Below are 19,494 nucleotides of genomic sequence, written 5' to 3'. Positions count from 1 at the left end.
TATACAGTCGACCCCCCTATAAGATATAGATACGTTCCAATTTATTAGGAATCCGATTTCTTACAAGTCGTTCCAATCACAGCCCGACACGTGTCAAGTTTACGGACTACGGCTGATTGAAAGGTTTTCTTCCATAAAATTAATCGATTCTACACTAATCCGACTCAACATTTCCAAAATACATATATTTTTTCATAGTTTTATAGGAATCGTAATTATAGGGGGGTCGACTGTATTTTAAAAATCTATTAAAATTGAGCTATTGGAATCAGTTTTCTTGATGATTAGGCAAATTTACTATTTTATTTATTGCATTTTATTTTAAAGTTTAATTTTTTTAATTTGGTTTAATATAGGATTTTATTTGCAGATTAATTGTGATTAAATTATTTTAAGACTTAATCTAAAGATGCTTGATCTGAAGATCATGGAGTTGCTAATGTTAATATTGAAATATACAATAATTGCTATTGCAATAGTTTTTAAATATACTGTTACTATAATACTAACTTGAACAGACTAAAGAATTAAGCCTATTTTTTATGTATTCTTGAGACTAAAACATAGTGTCTAAACTTTTTGATTGGCAAGTTGAATTGTGTATAAGTTATAAATAGGAAAGCCACAAAGTTTGTATATTCCATAAATACACAAGTAGGCCTATTTCTATTGTTTATAAATGGTGTGTCAAATATGTTTGCAGGCTGGATTTGAGCTGTAGTTTGGGCACTACTATTAAAAACTATTGTTATACAATGGTATTTCATACTTTCATGCTTCAGAATTCAAACAGTGCTTTGAAGTTTGAACAGTGTGCATAGGGAAAAAATGTGCTTGAAGCATAAATACAAGCTGTTATATTCCCGAGTCATCTCTGGCTCCCACTCTTATGTGTTTTTGTCACTTTATTTTTTGTCTTTCCTTATATATATTGTTTACTATTCAATTTTTAATACTTCCTTCCTTCAATTTTTCTTTGTTGACAGTTTTTGGGTGCTGTACATTATCTATCCTTCAGTACAAAATTTCCCGAATGGAACTTTTTAAACCACATTTGACATGTCTGAAATATAGGAGAATTATATCTTTTCAAAAACTCAAGCATAAAATTCCTGATATGCTTTTTATCTGAAGACATTTTAACTTAATTTTATTCAAATCAAATATGAAGTAAAAAGTTTAAAATAAGCTTTTAAACAAAGAATACAATTTTACTTTAGCAATAATGTGCTAAATTTCACAGCATATAATTAAATCATGCATCTATATTAAGTAACAACAATCTGTTCCACTAATATGACCTTTACTTAATAACCGTGACATACACGAAGTTTAAGGGAAGGTTGTAGTATTGATGATTTGGGTTAAAAAAAACAAGTTATCGGAAAGTATGAAAGCAGTACAAATGTGGCAAATCTAACAGCCATGTTTAGAATGCAAAAGTCAACTCTGTGGAACAAGTAAATGCATTTTTCATTTCATTATACATTATTTATGTATTTATTGTTTTGTGTTTGGTCTACTATTATGGCATTTAATTATTATACTGTTTTTACCTTAAATTATGTGAGTGAAGTTTTTTTTTAAATGGGAATCATTTAAGGTCTTGGAATGGATTAATTCACTTTGTTATTTCTAAAGGGAAAAATTGCTTTAGACTTCAAACAATTCATAGTTCAAACAGCCTCCTGGAATGTATTTAATTTGAAGTATGAGGCACTACTGTATCTATTGCTTGACAAAAGATGAGCTACTTTATATGGTAAAGACCTGATGGATTATAACAGTTGGCCCATCTAATTGAATTACAATTTTTTGTTCATACAACTTTATTCATCTGTTCATAAAACATTGCATGAAAATATAGTATTCACTGTCTTCTAACTTTAAAGTTATTTCATCATTTAAATTTTTTGTTAATGTTACTTTAATTAATATAAAACAGAATCCTACACTATAGTAATATACTACCTTCTCAGTTCTTTCAAATATTTTCATGTATGAGAGGAGGATCTTCTTAACTTTGGACATTCATCTTATTTTCTGTGGCAATTTCTTGTATGGATAACTGTGTTCTATGGTATGGCGAACTGCTCTATATCGTATGGAGAACTCTTCGAATGGTAGACTCATTACATTGTATGGAGAACCATTCAAATGGCGGACTCTTCGTATGATGGACTCCCTGAATGGCAGACTCCTCGAATGGCGGGAAAAATCTTTTTATATCTGCCTCCTCAAACAACCAGGTAACGTGTGCAAAAACCGCATTTTTTACTCATCTCATGAGTCGGCCGAAGGAAAGAAAATCAACTTCCTTTCTTTAACGAAAGTACTTGACATCTGTTTTTTCGAATAAATTTGTTAAAATCAGAAAATTTGTTAAAGTTACAAATATTTTAATTTTGATTTGAAATTTAAATTGTTCTCTCTCTTTTTATATTTGTTTAAAAATGTCTCCCCTCCTAATTCTATATCTCACATTTGTCTCATAATATCAATTTTATAAAACTGAGGAAGATAAGTAAGACAGCTCCATTCTTAAAATATATATTAACAGTAAGACTATAGCTTTTTTTAATATTANATATATAGATATAGATATAGATATAGATATAAATAAACATAGTAAAAAGTATATATTTTTTTATTTTTTGGGATCACCGGAATGATTTAATTAAATTTCTATAAAAACGTATGGTAAATCGATAATCAGTTAACGAACAATTCGGATAGCAAACAAAGTCTCGGAATGGATTATGTTCATTAACCGATCACCCACTGTATATCATATTATTGGGTTTGAATTAAAATATTTTCACAATATAATGAGGTCTCTAGAATAAATTAATATCATGAAACAGGAGTCCACTATATAATAATGATAAATAATAATTAGAAATTGAGTAATATTGGCTTTTTAAAATTATTACATTGTTATTTATAATGAGAACGCAACATATACAGGAAATTTTTATTTTTAATAGATGGAATTTTGTGAGAAGAGTACTTTAAGAACTGCTATTGATGAAGATCTTCATAAAGATATATCAAGAATCTGGAGACTTTTTAGAGAAATAATTGAAGGGCTTTGTCATATTCATCAACAGGTTTGTTATAAAATATAAAAACTTGCATTTTAGAAAATATATGTATTCTAAAGATATTAATTTGCTAGCTAGATTATAAACAATTAATTTTGAAAAATTTAATTGGAAAATCAATGTATTTTAGTTCATTTAATATAAATATTTATTTGATTAGACTTTTATTCTGCCAATGAATAATTTAATAACTTTAAGATAAATGTTCTTCAGTGTTTGCTATCTTAAAAAAAATGAAAATAAAATATGAATAATACTAAATACAAAATGAATTGTGAATAGTTAAAGAAAATTATTAAAATTATTCAAAATAAGTCTAATAAATTCTTGCTCTTAATGATTATATTTTAAGGAAAATTGTTGAATAAAAAAGTTGAATTTAATTAGTGTGTTGATTCTGAATTGTAAATTGTAATTTTGGAAAGACAAAAGTAGAACCACTGTGTGATTCTACTTTTGTCTTTCCTTCTGACACCAGTAGGTTATGCCTATTACATGAGGTTTGAGCATTTTTTTGGATGGCAATAATGTGATCTCATATGTGAGACTAGGGATAAGATGATGGAATAGGAAAGAACAAGATTCAGTTGAAAGTGTTTCACTCAACACATTTATTAGACAACACGAAAGTTAGTACAACACATTACACAGAGTATTTGCATTTTGCGAAGAGAAAGATTACAAATATTTAGTACCTTACATGTTGGAACTAGAATTCCTGTTGAGGATCGTTGGAATTTAGTCCTTCACATTCATTAGCAGTTTGGGAGAAAAAGCAGCAAGTAGAGGGATGATGAGGAATCTGAAGATACAGAAGAGCACTAATCCAAAAGAGGCACACAAGCACCCACTAAACTGAACAGTTGAAAGAACGGATGATGACTGACTGGAATTGGCCATTCCTCATCATATTCAAAGCAGCAAATACCTTAGACTAAAAGTCCTGGAAAGGTGTCACTACTGATTCTGAGAAAGCATAAGTTGACACACACTCAGGTCAGAAGGTTGACATATACTAGCTTCTGATGAGGTCATCCTTTTGTTGTTTTCCTTTTATTTGTTTGATTCTCACATTAGAAATTATGGAAAAATATGTGATTGTCTTCATAAGAGTATCATCATTATGACTTTGAGTTTCCTTAGTTAGCAATTGTTGATGCAACTTAACTGGTCCTGAAATTTTACTTTAGTTCCAGAAAAATTCAAAATAATCTAGAACTAACTGCACTTTTTTGTGACTTGTTTTTCTGATTATGATTCTTTTAAACTCTTTACACAAATACAGTGGAACCTCGGTATACGACCTTAATCTGTTCCTGGTGTTTGGACTTATACCGAATAGGACGTATACCAAACCAACCTTTTCCATAAGAAGTAATGTAAAAATCATTAATCCGTTCTCATGTAAAAAAATGGCTGGCTTTAAACACCTCGCTTTCCTCACTAGTTTCTGCTTGGTTTTACATGAGATCAGCATGTATCCTTTTAACTTTCTCGCAAATAATTTCTTCCGATACGTTGTCGCAGGCACACTGTTTTTCAGTTATCCAAAGCAAAAGCAATTTCTCGACATGATCTAATGTCTTCGATCTCCGTTTAGAAATTGATTTAACCCCTTTCGCAACGTTAGCAAATTTAATAATGTCTTTATTTTTCACAATTATCGATATCGTCGTTCTCGGAATACGGAATGCAACAGTTAAATCTCGAACACGTGTGCCACCTTTATATTTCTCAACAATCTCTTTTTTCAGTTCCGTTGTGATTCTAGTCATTTGTTTTATTTTTCTGTTGCCCTTTTGCAATTCATGATTAATAAAAATAATAAAATGTTACTTACAAATTAAAATCAGAAGATATTTAAGAAAGTTATAAACCGTAGCACCGCTAACGTCTAGTCTAGTGTAGTACACCGGTAGTGCTACTTGTTCATAGATGGCGCGTATAATTGAATTAAGTCGTATACCGAACAAAAGTCGTATACCGAGCAAAATTTGTTTCGTTCAAACAGGACGTATTCTAAAGCAGACGTATACTGAGATTCCACTGTATTTTTAAAATAAAAATTAATGAGTAATATAACAATATCTAATGACTTTTAAAATGATTAATTAATTGTTAAAGTCAAAAATAATTGGTGATAAATATTTTCAATTAATATTAAGTTTATTACTTTCTCTAAATTAATTAGCACTTGACAAATTTGGTAGATTGTTTTACTCATCATACATGACTGAATGTTTTTATCATACATTATGCATAATTGTGGCAGTAAAATGGATACAAAATAACTTCTTTTTGAAGTTATTTTGTATCCATTTTACTGCCACAATTATGTAATATATTTTCATATTTTTAAATTGAGGATATATAGATTTTTACTTTAGCATTTTAATCAGAAAATATTAATAGAATATACTCAAAATTAAAATGTATCTTATATCTAAATCTAGTAAATCAAAATATTTTTCAGTATAATTTTACTTTTAGTTAAAGCATTATTTATAATTTTTTAAAAAGTTCTAAGTTCTGTGATGATTATTATTCAATGTTTATTTTTACAGGGAATGATACATAGAGATTTAAAGCCTGTAAATATTTTTTTAGACTGCAATGACCAAGTTAAGATTGGAGATTTTGGTCTAGCTACAACTGATATTTTATTAAAGGTAAATTTATTTTAATAATTAAAGAATATTTTTCCTCATAAATTCAAAAAGTAGATTAATATATTGTTTTTAATATTAGCCACTTCCTACTCTGGAATGCAGTTCAATCAATGATAATCATGCATCAGATGTTAATGAGTATTCTCATTTAGAACTTGAAGATTATACAAAAACAGGTCGTGTAGGGACAGCTTTATATGTGGCACCTGAATTAATTAATGTTGCTTCATCAAAAATAAGTTATAATCAGGTTACTTTCTATTTAATAAAATATTAATTAATATTTAAGAGGAAAAATACCTTTAAGTTTTTAATTTTTGAATTGAAATATATTTATAGAAAGTTGACATCTATAGTCTGGGAATAATATTTTTTGAAATGTGTTATCCAAAACTGTCCACTGGAATGGAACGGGTAAAAATACTTGCCAATTTGCGTCTTCCTGGTGTCGTTTTTCCAAACGACATTGAAGAATATCTTTCTGGACAACAGGTATTTAAAATTTAACAATTTTTTTTTATTATTTGAATTAGCTCTTATGATAATATTTTTTCACTTTATGCCATTAAGATTTATTTAATCAAATGGCTTCTTGAACATGATGTTACCAGAAGACCAACATCATATCAGTTATTAGCATCTGACTATATGCCACCTCCACAAATGGAAGAAACTCGAATAAATGAAATGTTAAGGCATATAGTACATAATCCTCAAAGTAAAGCATATAAACGTATGATTAGTACACTTTTTAAACAAGAAACAAGTATTGCTTCAGATGTAACATATGATATGGATTTACAAAAAATGTTACCTTTGAGCCAGTCATCTATAGCCATGAGAAAAGTTATATCTATTCTTGAAAATATCATGAAAAGACATGGTAAGATAATTAAGTCTTTAAAGAAACAAGATTTTTAAATTTTAAAACTCATTTGATGGTTTTATAGGTGCAATAAATTGGCCAGTTCCTACATTGATGCCAAAGTCAACTGTGTATAAAAATAATGAATCGTGTGTACATGTCATGAATCATGGAGGCGGAATAGTTACACTCCCTCATGATCTCAGGGTAAATTTCATTCTTATTATTAAAAAAGACTTATTAATAATTATCATCATCTTTTGACACACACAAAATTAATTTTTAAAGGTACCATTTGCTCGTTATGTTGCAAGAAGAGAAATTATAAATCTCAAACGATATACAATAGGTAAGGTATTTCGTGAACGTAAAGTGTTTGGATACCATCCACGAGAACTATATGAATGCGCATTTGATATTGTTACTGCAAATCCTGCTGGGTAATTATTTTAGGATTCAATTTGTATAGTTATGTAATTTAAATACCATTATATATATCTATTATTATACAATTATATTTTAGATATTTACCTGATGCGGAAGTGTTGAAAGTTATATATGAAATAATTAATGAAATATCTGTGCTTCAGGTAGTATAGTTTTATATTATATAAATTAGATTACTATTAAAAAATTATTATAATGCAGGGATGGCAAACCTTTTTGTGTTTGCATGCCATATTGTAAGCATACTTAGCTTTAAAGATGTTTATGCTTGCCAAAGTTTCAGACTTTGAATAACAATATTTAAAGAAATTAAACGAATATGCTTTAATTAGAATAAATGTAAAAAAGCTGATTGAAAAAAGAATAATCAGGTGATAAATGGAAAAGATGATTGAAAAAGACAGAAATCGTATGATACGTTACGTGCCAGATGATTTCTCCTTACGTCCCACTTTGGGCACATGTGCCATAGGTTTGCCACCCCTGTTATAACACTTTATATAACAAATTTTCTTACAGTATAAATTAAAACATGAACATTTTGTTTTCATACAATTATCATCAGATTTTATTCAAATTTATAATGGAAATTTTATGAAAAATTTTCTGTGTTTATTATTAAATTACATTCTTAAAGAAAACTAAGAATTTAAAACAGATTAACAAAATTTTAATTTTAAATTATAATAACTTTTGGATTAAAACAAATAACAACAACATATCTTACAGATAAGTTTGTTAGCTTTTTAATATCAATAATCAATATTAGTTTATTATTAATTGACATTACTGATATATTATTAATTTGCTAGTGAAGATTTTTCAAATTGATTTTTTTTTCAACATTGTTTTGTATTGCATTTATTATATAATTACATAATAGATTTTATCATATAAAAGAAATAATCTTTCTGTAAAAATGATTAGCAATTCTTCTGTTTTTATACAATATTATGATTTTATTCACATTGCTATTTTTTTACATAATTTTTATAATCTGTTGACTCTATATGACTTTATCTAATGTTAAAAATATTTTATAAGTCTACATTAAATTTAAAAGTTATGTCTAAAAAATTAACATTTATGTAGTGTGTGTGTGTACATTATTTATTAATTTTGTTTTTTCACAACAATTTATTTTATTATTTGCTCTTTAAGGTTAATACTGAAATAAATTTTAATGCATTTTATTAAGGAATATAAAAAATAAATAAGTAAAATTTATACACTTTTACATTTATAAGAATTGTTTTCTAAACAGTAACCTATATACTTATTATTAAAAATATATCTAATTCTTATCCTATATCTAATTATTAAAAACATCAAATGCATCAAAAAATGATTTTTATATAATTCTATTCTACATCTGAATAAATATAATTCATAGTTTATCTGTAGAAATATGAATAACTTTTTGATTCAAAAGTTTGAATAATTTAAAAGTAATTAATTTGATATGTTTAATTATATAATTGTGTAAATTAATATAAAATAAACCAAGGTGAATTGGGTAGTAGATTAATTTGGATCAATATAAATAAATTTGTAATTATTTCGTATTATAATTGAAAATATTGTGTGAGGGGCTGGCTGGGGATATGGAGTTCGTAAAACTCGTGTACTGCTTACTCGGCAACTAATCGTGAGAGTAGCCCTCGGTTGTCTAAAAGAATGGTTTTTCCATTAATGATATCGAGTGTGGAGGGACTTACAGTTACAAAGTAAAATAAGACGGAGAGAGATAATCGCGTGATCACTCTTCTCCTCGTCAGGATTCCCGACACCAGTTAATCTTATTTTAACGCGGATTAACACGCGTAACCATGGAATTGTGAGTATGAGGAATGCTAGTATTTTGAGTAGGCAGAGGTGTGAATATCAATTATTAAAAGAGCCATATTTAAAATAACAAAACAAAAATATTTAATAAAACAAAATATCAAAGAATATACAATAGAAATGGATTACAAAATAATATATATCTAGGCCTATCTTGAGAGTAAGAAAATTCAATCTTCTATCTTAAATCTAGCATGTGAAAGAGAGTTTACACCAATCTAAATATTAATATACTACCTTCTCAGTTCTTTCAAATATTTTCATGTATGAGAGGAGGATCTTCTTAACTTTGGACATTCATCTTATTTTCTGTGGCAATTTCTTGTATGGATAACTGTGTTCTATGGTATGGCGAACTGCTCTATATCGTATGGAGAACTCTTCGAATGGTAGACTCATTACATTGTATGGAGAACCATTCAAATGGCGGACTCTTCGTATGATGGACTCCCTGAATGGCAGACTCCTCGAATGGCGGGAAAAATCTTTTTATATCTGCCTCCTCAAACAACCAGGTAACGTGTGCAAAAGCCGCATTTTTTACTCATCTCATGAGTCGGCCGAAGGAAAGAAAATCAACTTCCTTTCTTTAACGAAAGTACTTGACATCTGTTTTTTCGAATAAATTTGTTAAAATCAGAAAATTTGTTAAAGTTACAAATATTTTAATTTTGATTTGAAATTTAAATTGTTCTCTCTCTTTTTATATTTGTTTAAAAATGTCTCCCCTCCTAATTCTATATCTCACATTTGTCTCATAATATCAATTTTATAAAACTGAGGAAGATAAGTAAGACAGCTCCATTCTTAAAATATATATTAACAGTAAGACTATAGCTTTTTTTAATATTAAATATTTGAAATATAAATATCATATTTTTAAATAATAAATGTTAAATAATATTTCTTAGATAATTAAACATATTTATGATAATATTAAATACTTAAACAGAACCTTCAGTACGTAGTGCATTTTCATATCTTTGGATCAGATAGTACAGTCGACCTCCCTATAAGATATAGATACGTTCCAATTTATTAGGAATCCGATTTCTTACAAGTCGTTCCAATCACAGCCCGACACGTGTCAAGTTTACGGACTACGGCTGATTGAAAGGTTTTCTTCCATAAAATTAATCGATTCTACACTAATCCGACTCAACATTTCCAAAATACATATATTTTTTCATAGTTTTATAGGAATCGTAATTATAGGGGGGTCGACTGTATTTTAAAAATCTATTAAAATTGAGCTATTGGAATCAGTTTTCTTGATGATTAGGCAAATTTACTATTTTATTTATTGCATTTTATTTTAAAGTTTAATTTTTTTAATTTGGTTTAATATAGGATTTTATTTGCAGATTAATTGTGATTAAATTATTTTAAGACTTAATCTAAAGATGCTTGATCTGAAGATCATGGAGTTGCTAATGTTAATATTGAAATATACAATAATTGCTATTGCAATAGTTTTTAAATATACTGTTACTATAATACTAACTTGAACAGACTAAAGAATTAAGCCTATTTTTTATGTATTCTTGAGACTAAAACATAGTGTCTAAACTTTTTGATTGGCAAGTTGAATTGTGTATAAGTTATAAATAGGAAAGCCACAAAGTTTGTATATTCCATAAATACACAAGTAGGCCTATTTCTATTGTTTATAAATGGTGTGTCAAATATGTTTGCAGGCTGGATTTGAGCTGTAGTTTGGGCACTACTATTAAAAACTATTGTTATACAATGGTATTTCATACTTTCATGCTTCAGAATTCAAACAGTGCTTTGAAGTTTGAACAGTGTGCATAGGGAAAAAATGTGCTTGAAGCATAAATACAAGCTGTTATATTCCCGAGTCATCTCTGGCTCCCACTCTTATGTGTTTTTGTCACTTTATTTTTTGTCTTTCCTTATATATATTGTTTACTATTCAATTTTTAATACTTCCTTCCTTCAATTTTTCTTTGTTGACAGTTTTTGGGTGCTGTACATTATCTATCCTTCAGTACAAAATTTCCCGAATGGAACTTTTTAAACCACATTTGACATGTCTGAAATATAGGAGAATTATATCTTTTCAAAAACTCAAGCATAAAATTCCTGATATGCTTTTTATCTGAAGACATTTTAACTTAATTTTATTCAAATCAAATATGAAGTAAAAAGTTTAAAATAAGCTTTTAAACAAAGAATACAATTTTACTTTAGCAATAATGTGCTAAATTTCACAGCATATAATTAAATCATGCATCTATATTAAGTAACAACAATCTGTTCCACTAATATGACCTTTACTTAATAACCGTGACATACACGAAGTTTAAGGGAAGGTTGTAGTATTGATGATTTGGGTTAAAAAAAACAAGTTATCGGAAAGTATGAAAGCAGTACAAATGTGGCAAATCTAACAGCCATGTTTAGAATGCAAAAGTCAACTCTGTGGAACAAGTAAATGCATTTTTCATTTCATTATACATTATTTATGTATTTATTGTTTTGTGTTTGGTCTACTATTATGGCATTTAATTATTATACTGTTTTTACCTTAAATTATGTGAGTGAAGTTTTTTTTGAAATGGGAATCATTTAAGGTCTTGGAATGGATTAATTCACTTTGTTATTTCTAAAGGGAAAAATTGCTTTAGACTTCAAACAATTCATAGTTCAAACAGCCTCCTGGAATGTATTTAATTTGAAGTATGAGGCACTACTGTATCTATTGCTTGACAAAAGATGAGCTACTTTATATGGTAAAGACCTGATGGATTATAACAGTTGGCCCATCTAATTGAATTACAATTTTTTGTTCATACAACTTTATTCATCTGTTCATAAAACATTGCATGAAAATATAGTATTCACTGTCTTCTAACTTTAAAGTTATTTCATCATTTAAATTTTTTGTTAATGTTACTTTAATTAATATAAAACAGAATCCTACACTATAGAGTTTCCAATTTGATTTATTTACTTCATTAAATTCATACTTCATTAATAAATCAAAATCATTAGTGAAGTAGTGGAAAGAAATGCTATTATGTGTAAATAAGGCAAAGCATTGCACAGTCTAGCTAAGGCTATCATTTTAAATGTATATAATCACCAAAATTTACTTTATAGAAATGTTATTGATGAAACAACAAAATCTGCTCATATATCTGCATGGAATCAAAAGGATTATTGCCAAAAAAATTCTGATATTGACAAAACTTCAGTAAAAGAATAATAATTTTATTTGTAGTTTCAAATTCCTAACATTAAAGTTTGTCATTTAGTTTTAGTATGTGTATAAAATAAACTTTACTAATTAGTACAATGAAATGAATAATAATTGTTTTTGTATACAGTTTGAAGAACATTTATTACCAGATATTCCAGAAAAATGTAATAGTTATAATGCTCCTTATTATTCAAAACAATTAGAAAACGATCAACTTCTTGAAGTGAAATGATAGCATGATTAAATAGAAAAGCAATCACTCATTCTTCTAAAACATGCTCAATTCACATAACATAATTAAATGACATAAAAAGAAAAAGTTTGAGATAAAAAAATTAGCAAAATCTCAAGGATATATTGTTTACAATTATCTTATCATCATGATTGGAATCCTATTAATTAATATGAACACAAGCAAAAGGATAGATTCAATCAAAAAATGTGTCATTAAACTTCCTTAGAAATTGCAATCATCAGCTATTAACATTCAGTGCTACAACTTCTAATTGGAGAAACACAGTTGTACATATTTTAGCATTGAACAATTGGAAATTTGACCATTTTATTGAAGAATGTGACTTATTTTTAATAATTTTTTTTTATAATACAGAAAATCAGTAGGAATGAGAATGAACTTTAAAACATTTTGAGAATTTCTAATCATTAAAAACAGCCAAGCTTGAGTAAAGTTCTTTCTAAGGATTACTTTAACAGTTTTATTCAAGACTAAAACATTTGATAAAGAGTAACTGAATTAATAAAATCAATTTATAAACTTTTTAATATAAAATTTAAAGACAAATACAAAAACAATAAGATTTTAAAAATAGAGGTACCAAATTAAACATATGGTAAACCTGAAAAGACAATCTCTGGGTGTTGTATGTATACACAGATCTAAGGATATTGAGTTACTATGGCCTTTTTAGATGAATGTTAGAGGGATAAATGGATGATAATATTCAAAGATTAATAAATCCTTATATGAGCCATTCCATCCAATTAAGATATTATTTACATACTGCAAATATAGTAGCAGATAATGGAGAGTAAGAGAGGCTGTAAAAATCTTAAATTCCAAATTATACATGATTAATTCCTTTCCTTAATAATCAACAGAAATTACTTTATTTCAAGAAACACATTTACCTGTATAAACAGGACATCCTTATGGATTATCAGCTGTACTGGCATAATTAATCATGTGTAATTTGGAATTTAAGATCTTAATGGACAGTAAGAGGGGCTATAATCTGCTACTACATCTGAAATGTAGATGACACCTTAATTGAGATACAAAGATTTGAGTCTTTATTCAACTATTATCATCCATTTATATCTTTATAACATTCATCTTAGAAGGAAAAGGTCATAATAGCTCAATATCTTTCTTAGATCCTTTAAAGTTTAACTTACCTGTATTTTATTAATAAACTAGCTGCAAGGTCCCGCTTCGCTGGGTTTTTATTTGTATGTAATAAATTTTTTTTTATATATNGTCTAGCTACAACTGATATTTTATTAAAGGTAAATTTATTTTAATAATTAAAGAATATTTTTCCTCATAAATTCAAAAAGTAGATTAATATATTGTTTTTAATATTAGCCACTTCCTACTCTGGAATGCAGTTCAATCAATGATAATCATGCATCAGATGTTAATGAGTATTCTCATTTAGAACTTGAAGATTATACAAAAACAGGTCGTGTAGGGACAGCTTTATATGTGGCACCTGAATTAATTAATGTTGCTTCATCAAAAATAAGTTATAATCAGGTTACTTTCTATTTAATAAAATATTAATTAATATTTAAGAGGAAAAATACCTTTAAGTTTTTAATTTTTGAATTGAAATATATTTATAGAAAGTTGACATCTATAGTCTGGGAATAATATTTTTTGAAATGTGTTATCCAAAACTGTCCACTGGAATGGAACGGGTAAAAATACTTGCCAATTTGCGTCTTCCTGGTGTCGTTTTTCCAAACGACATTGAAGAATATCTTTCTGGACAACAGGTATTTAAAATTTAACAATTTTTTTTTATTATTTGAATTAGCTCTTATGATAATATTTTTTCACTTTATGCCATTAAGATTTATTTAATCAAATGGCTTCTTGAACATGATGTTACCAGAAGACCAACATCATATCAGTTATTAGCATCTGACTATATGCCACCTCCACAAATGGAAGAAACTCGAATAAATGAAATGTTAAGGCATATAGTACATAATCCTCAAAGTAAAGCATATAAACGTATGATTAGTACACTTTTTAAACAAGAAACAAGTATTGCTTCAGATGTAACATATGATATGGATTTACAAAAAATGTTACCTTTGAGCCAGTCATCTATAGCCATGAGAAAAGTTATATCTATTCTTGAAAATATCATGAAAAGACATGGTAAGATAATTAAGTCTTTAAAGAAACAAGATTTTTAAATTTTAAAACTCATTTGATGGTTTTATAGGTGCAATAAATTGGCCAGTTCCTACATTGATGCCAAAGTCAACTGTGTATAAAAATAATGAATCGTGTGTACATGTCATGAATCATGGAGGCGGAATAGTTACACTCCCTCATGATCTCAGGGTAAATTTCATTCTTATTATTAAAAAAGACTTATTAATAATTATCATCATCTTTTGACACACACAAAATTAATTTTTAAAGGTACCATTTGCTCGTTATGTTGCAAGAAGAGAAATTATAAATCTCAAACGATATACAATAGGTAAGGTATTTCGTGAACGTAAAGTGTTTGGATACCATCCACGAGAACTATATGAATGCGCATTTGATATTGTTACTGCAAATCCTGCTGGGTAATTATTTTAGGATTCAATTTGTATAGTTATGTAATTTAAATACCATTATATATATCTATTATTATACAATTATATTTTAGATATTTACCTGATGCGGAAGTGTTGAAAGTTATATATGAAATAATTAATGAAATATCTGTGCTTCAGGTAGTATAGTTTTATATTATATAAATTAGATTACTATTAAAAAATTATTATAATGCAGGGATGGCAAACCTTTTTGTGTTTGCATGCCATATTGTAAGCATACTTAGCTTTAAAGATGTTTATGCTTGCCAAAGTTTCAGACTTTGAATAACAATATTTAAAGAAATTAAACGAATATGCTTTAATTAGAATAAATGTAAAAAAGCTGATTGAAAAAAGAATAATCAGGTGATAAATGGAAAAGATGATTGAAAAAGACAGAAATCGTATGATACGTTACGTGCCAGATGATTTCTCCTTACGTCCCACTTTGGGCACATGTGCCATAGGTTTGCCACCCCTGTTATAACACTTTATATAACAAATTTTCTTACAGTATAAATTAAAACATGAACATTTTGTTTTCATACAATTATCATCAGATTTTATTCAAATTTATAATGGAAATTTTATGAAAAATTTTCTGTGTTTATTATTAAATTACATTCTTAAAGAAAACTAAGAATTTAAAACAGATTAACAAAATTTTAATTTTAAATTATAATAACTTTTGGATTAAAACAAATAACAACAACATATCTTACAGATAAGTTTGTTAGCTTTTTAATATCAATAATCAATATTAGTTTATTATTAATTGACATTACTGATATATTATTAATTTGCTAGTGAAGATTTTTCAAATTGATTTTTTTTTCAACATTGTTTTGTATTGCATTTATTATATAATTACATAATAGATTTTATCATATAAAAGAAATAATCTTTCTGTAAAAATGATTAGCAATTCTTCTGTTTTTATACAATATTATGATTTTATTCACATTGCTATTTTTTTACATAATTTTTATAATCTGTTGACTCTATATGACTTTATCTAATGTTAAAAATATTTTATAAGTCTACATTAAATTTAAAAGTTATGTCTAAAAAATTAACATTTATGTAGTGTGTGTGTGTACATTATTTATTAATTTTGTTTTTTCACAACAATTTATTTTATTATTTGCTCTTTAAGGTTAATACTGAAATAAATTTTAATGCATTTTATTAAGGAATATAAAAAATAAATAAGTAAAATTTATACACTTTTACATTTATAAGAATTGTTTTCTAAACAGTAACCTATATACTTATTATTAAAAATATATCTAATTCTTATCCTATATCTAATTATTAAAAACATCAAATGCATCAAAAAATGATTTTTATATAATTCTATTCTACATCTGAATAAATATAATTCATAGTTTATCTGTAGAAATATGAATAACTTTTTGATTCAAAAGTTTGAATAATTTAAAAGTAATTAATTTGATATGTTTAATTATATAATTGTGTAAATTAATATAAAATAAACCAAGGTGAATTGGGTAGTAGATTAATTTGGATCAATATAAATAAATTTGTAATTATTTCGTATTATAATTGAAAATATTGTGTGAGGGGCTGGCTGGGGATATGGAGTTCGTAAAACTCGTGTACTGCTTACTCGGCAACTAATCGTGAGAGTAGCCCTCGGTTGTCTAAAAGAATGGTTTTTCCATTAATGATATCGAGTGTGGAGGGACTTACAGTTACAAAGTAAAATAAGACGGAGAGAGATAATCGCGTGATCACTCTTCTCCTCGTCAGGATTCCCGACACCAGTTAATCTTATTTTAACGCGGATTAACACGCGTAACCATGGAATTGTGAGTATGAGGAATGCTAGTATTTTGAGTAGGCAGAGGTGTGAATATCAATTATTAAAAGAGCCATATTTAAAATAACAAAACAAAAATATTTAATAAAACAAAATATCAAAGAATATACAATAGAAATGGATTACAAAATAATATATATCTAGGCCTATCTTGAGAGTAAGAAAATTCAATCTTCTATCTTAAATCTAGCATGTGAAAGAGAGTTTACACCAATCTAAATATTAATATACTACCTTCTCAGTTCTTTCAAATATTTTCATGTATGAGAGGAGGATCTTCTTAACTTTGGACATTCATCTTATTTTCTGTGGCAATTTCTTGTATGGATAACTGTGTTCTATGGTATGGCGAACTGCTCTATATCGTATGGAGAACTCTTCGAATGGTAGACTCATTACATTGTATGGAGAACCATTCAAATGGCGGACTCTTCGTATGATGGACTCCCTGAATGGCAGACTCCTCGAATGGCGGGAAAAATCTTTTTATATCTGCCTCCTCAAACAACCAGGTAACGTGTGCAAAAGCCGCATTTTTTACTCATCTCATGAGTCGGCCGAAGGAAAGAAAATCAACTTCCTTTCTTTAACGAAAGTACTTGACATCTGTTTTTTCGAATAAATTTGTTAAAATCAGAAAATTTGTTAAAGTTACAAATATTTTAATTTTGATTTGAAATTTAAATTGTTCTCTCTCTTTTTATATTTGTTTAAAAATGTCTCCCCTCCTAATTCTATATCTCACATTTGTCTCATAATATCAATTTTATAAAACTGAGGAAGATAAGTAAGACAGCTCCATTCTTAAAATATATATTAACAGTAAGACTATAGCTTTTTTTAATATTAAATATTTGAAATATAAATATCATATTTTTAAATAATAAATGTTAAATAATATTTCTTAGATAATTAAACATATTTATGATAATATTAAATACTTAAACAGAACCTTCAGTACGTAGTGCATTTTCATATCTTTGGATCAGATAGTACAGTCGACCTCCCTATAAGATATAGATACGTTCCAATTTATTAGGAATCCGATTTCTTACAAGTCGTTCCAATCACAGCCCGACACGTGTCAAGTTTNAAACGTTGTTAAATTGTAACCAAAATTATTTTGAAAAAACGACAAATGTTCCTCCCTACACATACATGCATACTTAAATATATAAATGGAAAAATTTACGAAGTAGCAAATTTATTAATCAGTACCATATTTTATTCATTTATTCAGCTGAATGCTGAGGTGGTGAAGGTGTCAAGTTATCTCTGGAGAACCTGGGATCGAATCTTAATGAACAATTGTAGTGGTCTGTCCTGAATATGTTGTGCCATGCTTCTCATCATCCGGCTGTCCCCCACTGCAGGACTGGCCAAATCCATATTGGATATGCAGGATGTCCAACAGACCTGGAGAACCTGGAAATGTCAGAGAATTTATTAGATTAGGGAAAAGTCATGGAAATCTTAGGAAATTTGATATTAAATCTGGAAAAGGAAAAAAAAGTATTGCAACACATAAATATTATTAATGCATTGTATAATGGAAACAACAGAAACGATTTGAATGTGCATTGTATTGTGTCACATGAATTGAATGATGATTTAAGATTGCATTATGCATGCTAATTAAATTTAAGTATAATAATTAGTAATATTTACCCCAGTGTCTTAAGAAAATACAGAATTTGAATTATGTGGCTTTAAATTGCTATATGAAAAAAATGTAGCTTTTTTCAATTGTAAATAGCTTATTTGTAAGTGTTGCCTCATGGGATTCACTAAAAAACAGTTGACAACCATAGCTAGCAGTCAATTTTCTTTGGAAATGAAGAGTTAGAGATCTGATCACAACAGTTTCAAAACTCTTACCGACTAAATGCTATGTAGAATTCATCTATACTTTAGCAATGCTTGCAATTTATTATTTCAAGGTTTGGAACTAGTCACTATTTTAACTAAAAGTCAGTTTTTTCATTTTGTCATTATTTTTGCAAAATGTCATTTAGAGTCTGTTTTGGAAAGATGTTACTGTACAGTATTTATTCTGTTTTAATGTCTATCTTTTTCAACTTTTCAAGAAGCTGAGAAATGAAGTGTGTATTAGATTCAAAGTATAAGTAACAAGCTTGGAAGGAAAGCTAAACCTGTTAACTGTAATTTGAACAGATTTAACTATATAAGAACCAAATGTCTTCCAACACTAGAGGAGTTATACTTCAACACTTCAAACAACCTTTCCAGCTCCAGTGATATTTGTTTACACCTCAGCAAACGTTTTCAACCTCATCGAGGTCTTCATCAGGCTACTTTTCTTAGGAATTCGAACGCGTGTGGAATGGAACGTATACGATTCAAAATTTATAAACCGATTAAGAATACTCATGGAACGTTTACGCACGCGCTAAACGCTCGATGAGGTTGAAAACGTTTGCTGAGGTGTAAACAAATATCACTGGAGCTGGAAAGGTTGTTTGTAGTGTTGAAGTATAACTCCTCTAGTGTTGGAAGACATTTGGTTCTTATATAGTTAAATCTGTTCAAATTACAGTTAACAGGTTTAGCTTTCCTTCCAAGCTTGTTACTTATACTTTGAATCTAATACACACTTCATTTCTCAGCTTCTTGAAAAGTTGAAAAAGATA

The 19,494-nt window shown here is 27.9% G+C and overlaps 1 protein-coding gene across 1 annotated transcript in view; it reads left to right on the top strand.

Annotated features, from left to right (window-relative positions):
* Window positions 1–19,494, top strand: part of LOC111620106 (eIF-2-alpha kinase GCN2-like) — a 57,645-nt gene that overhangs the window by 27,830 nt on the left and 10,321 nt on the right. The window contains exons 15-23 of the mRNA XM_023361958.1: window positions 2,988–3,110; window positions 5,669–5,773; window positions 9,923–9,930; window positions 13,786–13,933; window positions 14,023–14,175; window positions 14,254–14,566; window positions 14,634–14,755; window positions 14,837–14,988; window positions 15,072–15,138. Coding sequence (XP_023217726.1) covers window positions 2,988–3,110; window positions 5,669–5,773; window positions 9,923–9,930; window positions 13,786–13,933; window positions 14,023–14,175; window positions 14,254–14,566; window positions 14,634–14,755; window positions 14,837–14,988; window positions 15,072–15,138 — 1,191 coding nt within the window. The remainder of the gene's footprint in view (window positions 1–2,987; window positions 3,111–5,668; window positions 5,774–9,922; window positions 9,931–13,785; window positions 13,934–14,022; window positions 14,176–14,253; window positions 14,567–14,633; window positions 14,756–14,836; window positions 14,989–15,071; window positions 15,139–19,494) is intronic.

Source organism: Centruroides sculpturatus, unplaced genomic scaffold (genome assembly GCF_000671375.1).
Source record: "Centruroides sculpturatus isolate CEXI.00-Female unplaced genomic scaffold, Cexi_2.0 scaffold131, whole genome shotgun sequence".
In the NCBI taxonomy this organism is placed as follows: Eukaryota; Metazoa; Arthropoda; class Arachnida; order Scorpiones; family Buthidae; genus Centruroides; species Centruroides sculpturatus.
The sequence above is the reverse complement of the archived record's forward strand: the minus strand, read 5'-3'. Positions and strand labels throughout refer to the sequence as shown.